This window comes from Tachyglossus aculeatus, chromosome 12 (genome assembly GCF_015852505.1).
Source record: "Tachyglossus aculeatus isolate mTacAcu1 chromosome 12, mTacAcu1.pri, whole genome shotgun sequence".
NCBI classification, from domain to species: domain Eukaryota; kingdom Metazoa; phylum Chordata; class Mammalia; order Monotremata; family Tachyglossidae; genus Tachyglossus; species Tachyglossus aculeatus.
The window spans coordinates 15,948,590-15,962,135 of NC_052077.1; the positions used below are offsets into that span (position 1 = coordinate 15,948,590).

The 13,546-nt window shown below is 43.7% G+C and overlaps 1 protein-coding gene across 7 annotated transcripts in view; it reads left to right on the forward strand.

Annotated features, from left to right (window-relative positions):
* IL15 (interleukin 15) overlaps window positions 1-13,546 on the forward strand; it is an 85,174-nt gene that overhangs the window by 60,083 nt on the left and 11,545 nt on the right. For 4 of the 7 annotated variants that reach the window (XM_038755308.1, XM_038755311.1, XM_038755307.1 and 1 more), the window contains exon 3: window positions 11,562-11,600. The exons of 2 other annotated variants lie outside the window; for them this stretch is intronic. In XM_038755308.1, coding sequence (XP_038611236.1) covers window positions 11,562-11,600 — 39 coding nt within the window. Of the gene's footprint in view, window positions 1-6,453; window positions 6,524-11,561; window positions 11,601-13,546 lie in introns of all 7 variants that reach the window. One more of the 7 variants, XM_038755312.1, reaches the window with a different exon arrangement.

Genomic DNA, 13,546 nt, shown 5'->3' on the forward strand with positions numbered 1-13,546 from the left:
AGGACCTTTGGCTAGGTTCCACACCAGAGGCTTTTTGAAAAAAGAAAGAAAAAACCCAATAACCATGGGATTAGCAGTAATGTTCTGTTGTGGGTGGAAAGCTATCTCAAAGATAGGAAACAAAAGGTAGGGAGAAATGGTCATCTTTTCAGATTGGAGAAATGTAAATAGTGGGGTCCCTCCAGGAGCAGCTCTAGGATGCACTTTATTAACTTTTTAATAAATCATCTGGGAAGGGAAGTGTGCAGCCAAATTTTAAAGTTTACAGATTGACACTAAGCTCTTCCAAATGTCACACAGATGGGGCAAAAGGGCATGAAGACTTCAGAAACCTGAAGGAGGGAGCCAGAAACTGGGTGTGACTAAGTACAGAATAATGAATGCATTAGGGACAAAAAAAATTAACTCCAGCTAAACAGGGATGGGCTCTGAGTTGTTGTTCGGGGAGGGAGAATAAGGGTGGCGGAAGAGATCTATACCTACCCCTGAGTCATTGGTGACTATTCTTTAAATTACTGGGCCAATGTATAGCAGCAAAGCAAAGGTTAATGAAGAGTTGGGCATTACCTGGGGAGGGCTAGAAATACAAACAAAGGTGTAATTTTGCCACGCTAGAAAACCACGATGCACCCTCATCTGGAATATTGGGTGCAGGTCTAGATGCTGCTTTTTAAGAAATACATAGTAGGACTAGAGAAGATATAAACAAAGGCTACCAAGTTGATCAGAGGTGGAGAAGTTGCCTTAAGAGCATAAACTAAAAAGATGAGGACTCCTCAGCAGGAACATCACAGGCTGATATGGGAGACATAATTGAGGTTTATAAAATCACGAAAGCTATGGACAGAATTGTTTACCACAAACCACTACACCAGAATGAGGGGCCAGCTAATGAAGCTTAACTATAAGTTTGTTGTTGGCAGGGATCACGTCTACCAACTCTGTTATATTGTACTCTACCAAGCACTTAGTAGTGTTCCCTGCACACAGTAAGGACTCAATAAATACCATTAATGGTGGCAAGTTTGAACCAAATTAAGCATTCTTCACACCATGGGGGCCATGCATGTGGAACCTGTTACCAAAGGAAGGCGTGCAGGCAGAAAATATTGGTGGTTTTGAGAGAGGTCTGGAAAAATTCAAGGGCAGGTGGGCCATACTGGGCAAGTGAGGGATGAAGAGAGGGAAATGTCAGGGATGTTGTGTGGTATGTTGCGAGACAGTGGGATGTTTGTTCTGTAGGGCCTGGTTCCTTCACCTGTAACCCTTCTGAGGACTGAAACAGTAGACTGAATAGGACTGACTTTGCTCTTGTTCTGATTCTGAATAATTTATCATCTGCTTTCAATTATCCACACTAATTGGGGCTCAGAAAGCATGGGTAATTGAATTCAGTGGATAATCCAAAACCCTAATCTTACCCAAAGCCTTCATTCTTTGTCCCACCATTAGAGCTGCTTACACATAGAAAAATGGAGGACTGGAGTTGCACACCTTCCTCTGATTCATAAGTAGTGCTGGGTGGAAATGCTAACAAGCAGAGACATGACCAAAAGATAGGTAGCAGAAGGGAATGGGAAATCCATCCAATGAACACCCAGCCTCTTCTTGCCATGCCATAAGAGACGAAATAAAGTAAATCAATCTATCAAACGTTCACCTTTCAAAGGCATTTGACACAATCCAGAAGCAGAACAAGATTGAGTCCAGTTCCAATGCAGTAGGCAAATGTGGATGCAGGAGCCGGGGCGAAAGACTACTTGAACTAAGAATCCTGGACTAAATCCAGTCTCAGGGCTTCTGGCTGCTGTCTTACAGCTCGTGTGGCCTAGAGGCCAGTTACCAAATCCATCCCATTTACTCTGGGGTTCACTTTGTGTTTGAGAACCTGGTCTTCTTTCTAGATGACTCAAAAACATGCAGATTCTTGACCTTCCAGAGATACTTTGGGTAAATTTAGCCAATCTGACTTCTAAACACCGCACTAATTCAAGAGACTCTGGGTAGTGATTTGATGGTTCCCCAACACGGCTTCCAATCTGAAACTCAGGGAAATCCATCCTGATAATACAAACCCCTACAGTGGACGTATCCTTTTAAAAAATCTTTGAAAAAAATCTCAGTAAAGCCTGCCCAGTAAGTGCAAGGGAATTAAAACATTATGCCTTCAATTTCAAGCTATTATTCGATTGGGCTGGGAGAACGGCAGATGTTTTAGGACATCGTGTTCTTCATTTCACAGTTCATCAGAATATTGTTTCAGTGATTGAAGCTGTTGTGAATCTCTCCCTTTCCCACTGAGATTTTCCATTAAATAAATCTGTCATCCTGGCAGGAGCTTGGAGCATATTTTATTTGCTTACTGTTTAATTGTGAAATGGGCAACCACAATTAGAAGCCCTTAGTTTTTTGTCATTTTGGGATTTTTTTTGACTCTGGCAAGACCTTAGGAAAGATCCATCAAAATGTTGTATGATGCACCGATTAATTCTCTGGGCCTCAGCTCCCTCATCTGCAAAATGGGGCTTCAATATCTGTTCTCCCTCCTACTTAGACTGTGTGCCCCATGTGGGACCTGATTATCTTAGACCCTAGATCTTAGTATAGAGCTTAGCACATAGTAAACATTTTAATACTGTTGTTATTATTATTATTCATTTGCCCATAGTCTCCCCGCGGAGAGCTCCTGGGTCTCAGTTTTGCCTTTGGAAAAGTCTAAGGGCTTCACAAATGATGGGGGACCAGAAGAGAGTAGAGGAATTGGGGTGACAAGGAGACCAGCCTAAGAGCTGGCTCAGGGGAACTTGGGGATGAGATCTGTGGGACTGGCAATGGCAGCTTCTCCCCCATCATCCTACCTCCACCTCCCTCCCTCCCTCCTTTCTGCATTTGGCTCTTTTAAAGACGCTGCTGACAGTGAGACTCTTTCCTTCTGGGCCAGCAGGGGTGGCTGAAAGGATGTATGCACAACCCTGTGTATATTCATTCATTTAATCATATTTATTGAGCGCTTACTGTGTGCAGAGCACTGTACTAAGCGCTTGGGAAGTACAATTTGGCAACATATAGAGACGGTCCCTACCCAACAGTGGGCTCACAGCTTGTCCAGGGCCAGTCTAGTGTATTTTCCACATGCTGTGCTGTAACTGCTTTAGAATTTTTTTATGGTATTTAAGTGGTTACTATGTGCTAGGCATTGTACTAAGCACTGGGGTAGATATAAGGTTATCAGGTTAGTCACAGTACCTGTCCCACATGGGGCTCTCAGTCTTAATCCCCATTTTACAGATGAGGTAACTGAGGCCCAGAGAAGTGAAGCGACTTGCCCAAGGTGATACAGCAGACAAGTGGCTGAGCTGGGATTAGAACCCGGACCTCTGACTCCCAGGACTATGCTCTTTCCAACTATTTTGGGCAGAGATTGTGTCTGTTGTAGTGTTATGTTTTACTCTCCCACGTGCTTAGGGCAGTGCTCTTCACACAGTAAGAGCTCAATAGATATGATTGATGGGCCTCTTCTGCATCTTGGTGTCCCCATGTCCGCAAAGTCACTGCTCCAGGAGAACTGGTCCCTCTCCTTACTACTGTTGTCATCTCCCAAGTCTTGTGTCTTACCAAGGGTGTTTGATACTAGGCTTTGTGTTTCTTTGCGATGTGAGTTCTGCCCTTCCTGATGGTGGGTGCCCCATTTCAACAACTGCTTGGCTGTTACCACCCATTCTCTTTGATGTCCTGTCCTCCAAAGATAGGCTGCTCTGAACATTGTTTTAATGCTGGTGAGTTGAAGGAATTCCACGATCCCATTTTTTGGTGATTGTGCCCTGCCATTAGAGAGCAACATAATTGAATTCCTCTCACTCACCTTTTTAAAGTATTTGACACAATCCAGAAGCAGAACAAGATAGATTTCAGTTCCAAGACATTATGCCAATGTGGAGTTTTCTGTAGCTCTGATGAAATTCCTTGAGAAGTTGGATTTGGTTTCTCTGGGTTGCTCTGTGGAAAGTTGGTACTACTACAGCTGATACTAATTTGGTACCAGGTTTGATGTTCATTGGCACTATATTTTGTCAGTCTCCCAAAGGAGAACCTAGTTTCCTTATATTTTGTCCATCTAGGTGTCATTGGATTGTATAAAGTCTAGGCAGCAGATTGTGGGGACAGAGTAAAGCTTTATTTATTTCTCTATTTATTTATTTATTTTACTTGTACATATCTATTCTATTTATTTTATTTTGTTAATATGTTTGGTTTTGTTCTCTGTCTCCCCCTTCTAGACTGTGAGCCCACTGTTGGGTAGGGACTGTCTCTATATGTTGCCAACTTGTACTTCCCAAGCACTTAGTACAGTGCTCTGCACACAGTAAGCGCTCAATAAATACAATTGATTGATTGATTCCCAAGTGCTTAGTACAGTGCTCTGCACACAGTAAGCACTCAATAAATACGATTGATTGATTGATTGATTTGGGGTGCCATCAAAAATCCCTAGTGTAGTGAGGGGCTTCCTGGGTGTAATCAGGTTCACAACTTCAGAGTTTTTCAGCAGTGCTGTGTGCCCATACTTACTATGTGCTAAGCACTGGGGTAGATATAAGATCAATCAATTAGTGGTATTTACTGAGTACTTGCTTTCTGTGGAGCACTGTACTAAGTACTACGGAGAGTACAATACAACAGAGTTGGAAAACTTGCTCTGCCCACCAGGAGCTTACAGTCTAGAGTTAATAGAGCGTGGGCCTGGGACTCAGAGGACCTGTATTCTAATCCTGGCTCTGCCACTTCCTGCTGTGTGACCTCAGGCAAGTCACTTAATTCCTCTGGGCTCAGTTTCCTTATCTGTAAAGAAGGGATCTGTTCTCTTTCCTACTTAGATTGTGAACCCCTTGTATGGAGACTGTGTCTGATTACCTTGCATAGATACCCCAGTGCTTAGTACAGTGCCTGGCACATAGTAAGCACTTAACAAATACCATTATTATTATTGTGAATTAGAAAGGATCAGACATTACTTTTCCTACTTTTCCTAAAGAACAAGGAAAAATGGACATGGTAACATTTCTTTTCATCTTTGAATCCAAACTACAGATGGGGGCAGAGGCACCAAGCTCCCAGTTGAAAACAATTAAACTTCCAAAATTAGGGAAGCAGCTTTAGAAAACTAAGTATTTATATGTCTCTGAGATGCTATTGTGTGTGATTTTCCACATCACTATGACCTGAGATGGGTTTTCATTAGGTTGCATAACAGATATCAAGTCACTAGAACGACAATTTATGATAAAACGTTCATAGCATGGAAAAATACTGCAACTGTTGATTGGATTAGTAGATTAATTTGGGAGAAAATACATATGCATATGGAACGTTATTGAAGAGCTAATTTAATGTAATTATAGGCATATTTTAATGTCCGGAAAAAGTCCTGGATTTAAAGTCAGTAGGCAGGAAGGGGGCTGTTTATCCATAGACTAGATGTCTCTAGGCTGAAAGCTGGAAATGTGCTCTGCTTTGATAGAGCCCCAATTAAACATCAGATCAGACTGGGGGACCTAAGCCTACCCATTCATTCATTCAATTGTATTTATTGAGCACTTACTGTGTGCAGAGCACTGTACTAAGCACTTGGGAAGTACAAGTTGGCAACATATAGAGACGGTCCCTACCCAACAGCGGGCTCACGTCTAGAAGGGAGAGACAGACAACAAAACAAAACATTAGCAAAATAAGATAAATGGAATAAATATGTACAAATAAAATAGAGTAATAAATATGTACAAACATATATACATATATACAGGTGCTGTGGGGAGGGGAAGGAGGTAAGGTGGGGCGGACGGGGGAAAGGAAGGGGAGAGGAAGGAGGGGGCTCAGTCTGGGAGCCTGTACCCAGCCTGTGGCACTGTTGGGCTGGGCCCCCAAATGTCAGGCCAGGTTTTTGGGGATGGGAATGGGATCCTCTCCCACCCCCCCACATCTTCCCCTCCCCTGTTTAAGGCCTTGGAATGGCAGAGGGCCAGGGCTGCAACATTGCCAAACTGATCAGCCCGTTCACATTGGCACAGTTGTTCCCGGGTCCTGCTAGGAATCAGGGGCAAAAGGGCACCGTGCTTATGTTCCAGTGCTCCCCTCCCTTCCTGGAGGCTGGGTGCTGACAGCCAGGCTGATTTAGGGCAGGGTTGGCAAGGCAGAAGGTTTTACAGCCTGTGGAGGGATCTACCCTCTGTATCAGAGTTCTCTTGTGGGTGAGAAAGAAGGCAGTTCAACACTCCCATGTAGCCAACGCCGGCCTTTTCTAAAACAGCGAGTGCCTAGGATGTGTAATGCTTAACCCCCAAGTCAGAATGAAGCCAATTACTAAATCAGGAGGGGCGTTTGCTCTAAATGGACCTGTCTACATGCTTCGGTGCTTTGGCCAAGAGTTTTAACCTTTGGATATTTTTGTTTACTTAGGCTATATTCCTGTGACTCAACTTTCAGTTTCTGTAGACCAACTCGAGCAAAGCCGTGTGGCCAGTATCCAGTGAGTTTATTAATGATTGATAATTCCATGGCAAGAGCAGCCACCTGTTGGTCTTGTAAAGGAAAGATAATGTCTATATCAGGGTTGATAAACACTATTAGCTGGGCCAGACATGGAAGCCCTTACCTGCCTCACCCACTATTTGCCACTTTTTGGGTGCTTAGGCGGTGGGTGTGCCTGTGAAGTCTCCTACAGAGCTCCCTCCACTCTAAATACACAAGTTTTGTCTTTGTACCTGAACTGTACTTTCCAAGCGCTTAGTACAGTGCTCTGCACACGGTAAGCGCTCAATAAATATGATTGATTGATCAGGCAGTTTTTCACTGAAGGACGAGGACTTTAATAATCATAACTCTGGCTGGTTTGAAAGGTATTCATTAATATAATCCCTTATGCTGTTGTACAGTGAAAGGATGTTTCAACTTTTATCAAATTCTAAACCAAGGTGACTTCATTTAATCAGGCAATCATATTTATTGAGTGCTTACTATGTGCAGAGCACTGTACTAAGCGCTTGGGAGAGTGCAATATAACAGATGTGATAGACATGGTCCTTGCCCACAGCAAGCTTACAGTCTAATGGGGGGGAAGTAGCATGGCTCAGTGGAAAGAGCATGGGCTTGGGAGTCAGAGGTCATGGGTTTGAATCCCAGCTCTGCTACTTGTCAGCTGTGTGACCTTGGGCAAGCCACTTAACTTCTCTGGGCCTCAGTTCCCTCATCTGTAAAATGGGGATTAAGACTGTGAGCCCCACGTGGGACAAACTGATTACTTTGTATCCCCCAAGCACTTAGAACAGTGTTTTGCACATAGTAAGTGCTTAAATACCATCATTATCGTTATTATTATTATATTAATATAAATAAATTATGGGTATGTACATAAGTACTGTGGGGCTGAGGGAGGGGGTGAATATAGGGTGCAATTCCAACTGCAAAAGTGCACAGAAGGGAGAATAGAAAATGAGAGCTTAGGGAATGCCTCTTGGAGGAGATGGGCTTTTAATAAGGTTTTGAAGGTGAGGAAAGAGATTGCCTGTTGGATATGAAGAGAGAGGGCATTCCAGGCCAGAGGCAGGATGTGGGTGAAAGGGCGGTGGCGAGATAGACAAGATTGAGGTACAGTGAGTAGATTGGCATTAGAGGAGTAAAGTGTGTGGGCTGGGTTGTAGAAGCAAGGCAGCAGGGTAAAAGTGGGACAGTGCAAGGTGACTGACTGCTTTGAAGCCTAAGGTAAGGAGTTTCTATTTGATGCAGAAGTGGATGGGAAGCTACTGGTGGTTCTTGAGGAGTGGGAAGACATGGATTGCATGGTTTTGTAGAAAAATGACCCGGCAGCAAAGTGAAGTATGGACTGGAGTGAGGAGAGACATGAGGCAGAGAGGTCAGGAAGGAGGCCGATGAAGTAATCAAGGAGGGATAGGATAAGTGCTTGGACAGAAAGACAATGTGTGGGCCTCCCCAGTGGCCATGTTCAACACTGTCGTCTTTGATATGCAGCCGCAGCGGACCCTCTTATTAATAATAATAATGATAGCATTTGTTAAGCATTTACTATGTGCAAAGCACTGTTCGAAGGGCTGGGCAAGGTGATCAGATTGTCCCACGGGGGGCTCACAGTCTTACTCCCCCATTTTACAGATGAGGTAACTGAGGCACAGAGAAGTTGTGACTTGCCCAAAGTCACACAGTGGACAATTGGCAGAGCCAGGATTTGAACCCATGACCTGACTCCAAAGCCTGTGCTCTTTTCCACTGAGCCACACTGCTTCTCAATGGGATCTGGCACTGACAACTCTGCCTGTTTGTCTTGCCGTCTGATCCCCCTTCCTGGTGGTTGATCACCCCGCCAGTTGACCACACTGCTGGCTCCTAATAATTCCCCTCATTTCACAATGTCCGAGGTTGTGCTTAGTTTTGTGCCTTTTTCTGGTTACCTTCCTTTAATTATCTGCAGTAGGGGTAGCTGATGTCACCCTTTTCCTGCACAAATGCAGGGTCATATTCTGCTCTGGTCGTGTGACTGCTTAGTAGGATTTGTAGAAAACCCTGACCTGCTACCATTTGTCTTTCAAGAAAACTGGCGTGCTAGTTGATGTGGAGGGAGGTAAGTGCCCATCGGAGGAGTGAAGAGCTGTGTGCTGAGCAAAGTTTCAAGAAGGTGATCTCTACAGAAGTGTGTCACCTGGAGATAAAGACAGGGAGACCAGTGAGGGGGCTGGTGTAATAATAATAATGATGACTTTGCCATTTAATAATAATGGTATTTGTTAAGCGCTTACTATGTGCCAAATACTTTTCTAAGCGCTGGGGTAGCTACAACGTAATTAGATTGTCCCATGTGGGCCTCACAGTACTTCCCAAGTGCTTAGTACAGTGCTCTGCACACAGTAAGTGCTCAATAAATATGATTGATTGATTAATCCCCATTTTCTAGTGAGGTAACTGAGGCACAGACAAGTTAAGTGGCTTGCCCAAGGTCACACAGCAGACAAGTGGAGGAGCCGGGATTAGAACCTACATCCTCTGACCCCCAGGCCTGTGCTCTTTCCACTAAGGCTCACTGCTTCCCTAAGCCACGCTGCTTCTGTATTTATTAAGCGCTTACTTTGGGCCAGGCACTGTACTAAGCACTGGGGTAGAGACAGGCAAATCGAGTTGGACATAGTCCCTGTCCCACTTGGGGCTCACAGTCTTAAGTCCCATTTTATAGATGAAATGACTGAAGCACAGAGAAGTTGTGACTTGCCCAAGGTCACACAGCAGACAAGTGGCAGATCTAGGATTAGAACCCAGGTCCTATTCCAGGCTTACGCTGCTTATCCACGTAACATAATGTAATATGGTAGTCTGTCTAATAGGACGACCACTTGGACGAGAGGGGTAGCTCTGTGGGTGGCATGGAAGAGACAGACCCTAGGATATTGTGGGAGAGGAAGAAACACAGGATCTAGCAGTAGATTGAATATGAGGAGCTGAGAGGACAGCAAGGCCACTGACATCTGGGACAGAGATGGATGTTAGGAGGGAAGTTTAGGAGAGAAGGTGAGCGTTCAGTTTTAGTAATGCCAGTTGCGGTTATTTGCTAAGCACTTACTACATGCCAAGTACCATATTAAGTATTCATTCGTTCATTCAATCGCATTTATTGAGCTCGTACTGTGTGGCGAGCACTGTACTAAGTGCTTGGGAAGTACAATTTGGCAACAGATGGAGACGGTTCCTACCTAACAACGGGCTCACAGTCTAGAAGGGGGAGACAGGCAACAAAACTTAGTACAGTGCTCTGCACACAGTAAGCACTCAATAAATGCAATTGAATGAATGAATGAACCAAACAAAACAAGGTAGACAGGCATCAATAGCATCAAAAAGCACTGAGGTAGATATGATAATCAGATCAGACACAGCCCCTACCTTCACAGGAGTAGAGAGAGCAGGTCTTGATTCCCCATTTTCCTCTGAGGCCCTGAGAAGTGACTTGCCCAAGGTCACATAGTAGACAAGATTAGAACCCAGGTCCTCTGACTCCCAAGGCCTCATTGCTTTTGTAGACATCTGGACTTTGGCGATCCGTCCGGATAGTCCATATCTGCTTAACTGTCTCAAAGCTGATGCTGTAATTTTGTTGGGTTAGAAGAATTTCTGATGCCGGTGTAGGAAATCTGTGATTCTACTGAACAGCAAAATCAGATTCTCCCTCCATAATTCTGATATTTATCCTAGGGAGGGCACTGAAAGAGGTGACCCATCAACTAATTACAGGGCACTTGAGGATTTTATTTGAAAAAGGCAATGACTTCACTGAATTTATGAAAGAGAGAAGGACAAATGTAGTGAGAGGTAGGACACAAGAAAAATAGGAACTGGGGGTGATTTCCCATTAGAAACCACACAGTTCTGGTGCTTTCTAGAGCATTCTATCCAGGCTGGGGACCTACAGCTTCAGAAAGAGGAGAAGGAGGAGGGGAGAATGCAAAGCTGAGTCACGAAGACAGTTAAAGGAAAGGAAAATGGCACCTGGGAAGCAGAGAATAGAAGGCCGGCAGGTTGTATCATAGAGCTGTTCAGGGGTATGATGAAATTGGGGTAGCTGCTCTCTCTGGAACAACTGATGGTACAGTTCTGCAGCAGCAGAACTTTCGTTTTTAATTTCAATGAGGCTTTTCCAGTGGCAAGTCGCTTTACTTCTCTAGGCCTCAGTTACCTCATCTGTAAAATGGGGATTAAGACTGAGCCCCCTGAGGGACAACCTGATCACCTTAGAACAGTGCATTGCACATAGTAAGTGCTTATTAAATGCCATCATTATTATTAGTATTAAATAGGACGGGCTGAATGACAATGACATATATGTTTGTACATATTTATTAATCTATTCATTTTACTTGTACATATTTATTCTATTTATTTTATTTTGCTAATATGTTTTGTTTTGTTGTCTGTCTCCCCCTTCTAGACTGTGAGCCCGCTGTTGGGTAGGGACCGTCTCCATATGTTGCCAACTTGGACTTCCCAAGCGCCTATTACAGTGCTCTGCACACAGTAAGCACTCAATAAATACGATTGAATGAATGAATGAATGGTGAAAGTTAAACATTGGATCGTGCTACCTAGGAAAGTTCATCAACCAATTAGTGGTATTTGAGTGCTTATTCTGTGCAGAGTACTGTACTAAACCTTAGGAAGGTACAATACATCAGAGTTGGTAGAAATGTTCCTTGCCTACAATGAGCTTAAAGTCTACAGGGGAAGTCAGGTCATAATATACATGAATAAATTATGGATTTCTACACAAGGATTGTGAAATTCTTAAGTTTTGGATTCCACAAGATTGATTCTTGCTTGGTTTACCTGTAGACCGGGCTGAAGTTGTTTCTAGCCTGTGAGAGTGTGCATATGTTGCTTTCATATACCAAAAGTGAGTGGTCCTGTCCAGAAAGTAAACCCATCAGTCTCCCTCTGTACACACAAATGTCTTTTGTTCTTGCGGTTTGAAAACAAAACAAGTTGAGGCTTCTCACCCTCCCTTCTTCAAGGACGTCCCAGGGCCAAGAGAGATGGGAGAATATGTGAAGGTAATGGCTTTTTCTTACTGCTCTGAAATATACCTACTGCCCTGCAAATTGAATATGCCTCTGGCACATTTTAATTGTAATGCAAAACTGTACTACTAATTAACCGGTTGGCTTCTCAACTAATTAATCTGTGCACTTTCTCCCTGTATGCAAGTACATGATGGGCAATACGTTATCTCAAAAGCAGACAGCAACTTTTCCAAGAAAATTGTCTATCAAATAAAATCATCCCTGTAACTATTTTCAAAAAGTTGAGTAAATCCCCATATCCTTGTTCTTAGCCTACCTTCTTACTTTCAAATCTTAGAACAGTGCTTTGCACATAGTAAGCACTTAATGAATGCCATTATTATTATTATTAAATCTTACAAACTCATTCCAGTCCACTCATTCAGACTGACAATCCGAAATTTCCATTTCAATCAATCAACAGTATTTATTTAGTGCTTACTGTGTGCAGACCACTCTACTAAGCACTTGGGGGAAAGTTCAAAACAGTTATTAGACATGCTTCCTGCCCACAATGAGCTTACAGTCTAGAAGTGGGGACACAGGCATCAAAATAAATACAGATAAGGGAAATGGCAGGTTATAAAATGGTGTAGTGGATCGAAAATGGGCCTGGGTATCAGAGGGTCATGGGTTCTAATCCCAGCTCCATACTTGTCTGCTGTGTGGCCTTGGGCAAGTCACCTAACTTCTCTGTGCCACAGGTCCCTTATGTGTAAAATGGGGGTTGAGACTGTGAGCCCCATGTGGGACAGGGATTGTGTCCAACCCCATTTGCTTGTATCCACCCTAGAGCTTAGCACAGTGTCTGGCACCTAATAAGCACTTAACAAATACCGCAATTTTTATTCAGTGCTTAGTACAGTGCCTGGCATGTAGTAAGCGCTTAATACCATCATCATCATAAAAGATATACAAGTGGTGTGGGCTGAGGGAATGGTGAATATCAAGTATCGAAAGAGGCCATTGTTGGGTAGGGACTGTATCTGTTGCCAAATTGTACTTTCCAAGCGCTTAGTACAGTGCTTTGCACACAGTAAGTGCTCAATAAATACGATTGAATGAATATTAATCCAGGTGGATAGGTGAAACAGAAGAGAGAAAGAGAGCGAGGCGGAGGAAATGAGAGTTGTTAAGGAAGGCCTCTTAGAGAAGATATGACTTTGGGATGGCTTTGAAGGTAAGAAGAGTGGTGGTCTAACTGATATTAAAGGGGAGAGAGCTATAGAGCAGAGGGAGGGTGTGGGCAAGGGTTCGGCAGCATTAGTAATAATAATAGTAATTGTGGTATTTAAATGCTTACTATATGCCAGGCACTGTATTAAGCACTGGGGTGGATGCAAGTAGTCCCAGTCCCACGTGGGGTTCACTGTATCAAGACAGATGAGTGTGAGTGATAGTGAGTAGGCTGGCATTAGAGGAGCAAAGTGTGATAGCTGGATTGTAGTAGATCAGTGAGGTAAGGTGATGGGGGAGGGAGAGCTGATTGAGTGCCTTAAAACACATGGTAAGGAATTCCTGTTTGATGTGGAGAGGGAGGAACAACCTTTGGAGGCATTTGGGGAATGAAGAGAGATGGGCTGAACATATTTTTAGGAAAATGATGCAGCCATCTGAGTGAAAAGTGGACTGGAGTGGGGAGAGACAGGAGGTGGGGAGATCAGCGAGGAGGCCGATGTAGTAGCATATGATGTAGTAGCATATCTCTTCCTCTCTTCAAAGCCCTACTGAGAGCTCACCTCCTCCAGGAGGCCTTCCCAGACTGGGCCCCCCTCCTTCCTCTCCCCATCCTCCCCTTACCTCCTTCCCCTCCCCACAGCACCTGTATATGTTTGTACATATTTATTACTCTTTTATTTGTACATATTTATTCTATTTTATTTTGTTAATATGTTCTGTTTGGTTCTCTGTCTCCCCCTTCTAGACTGTGAACCCAC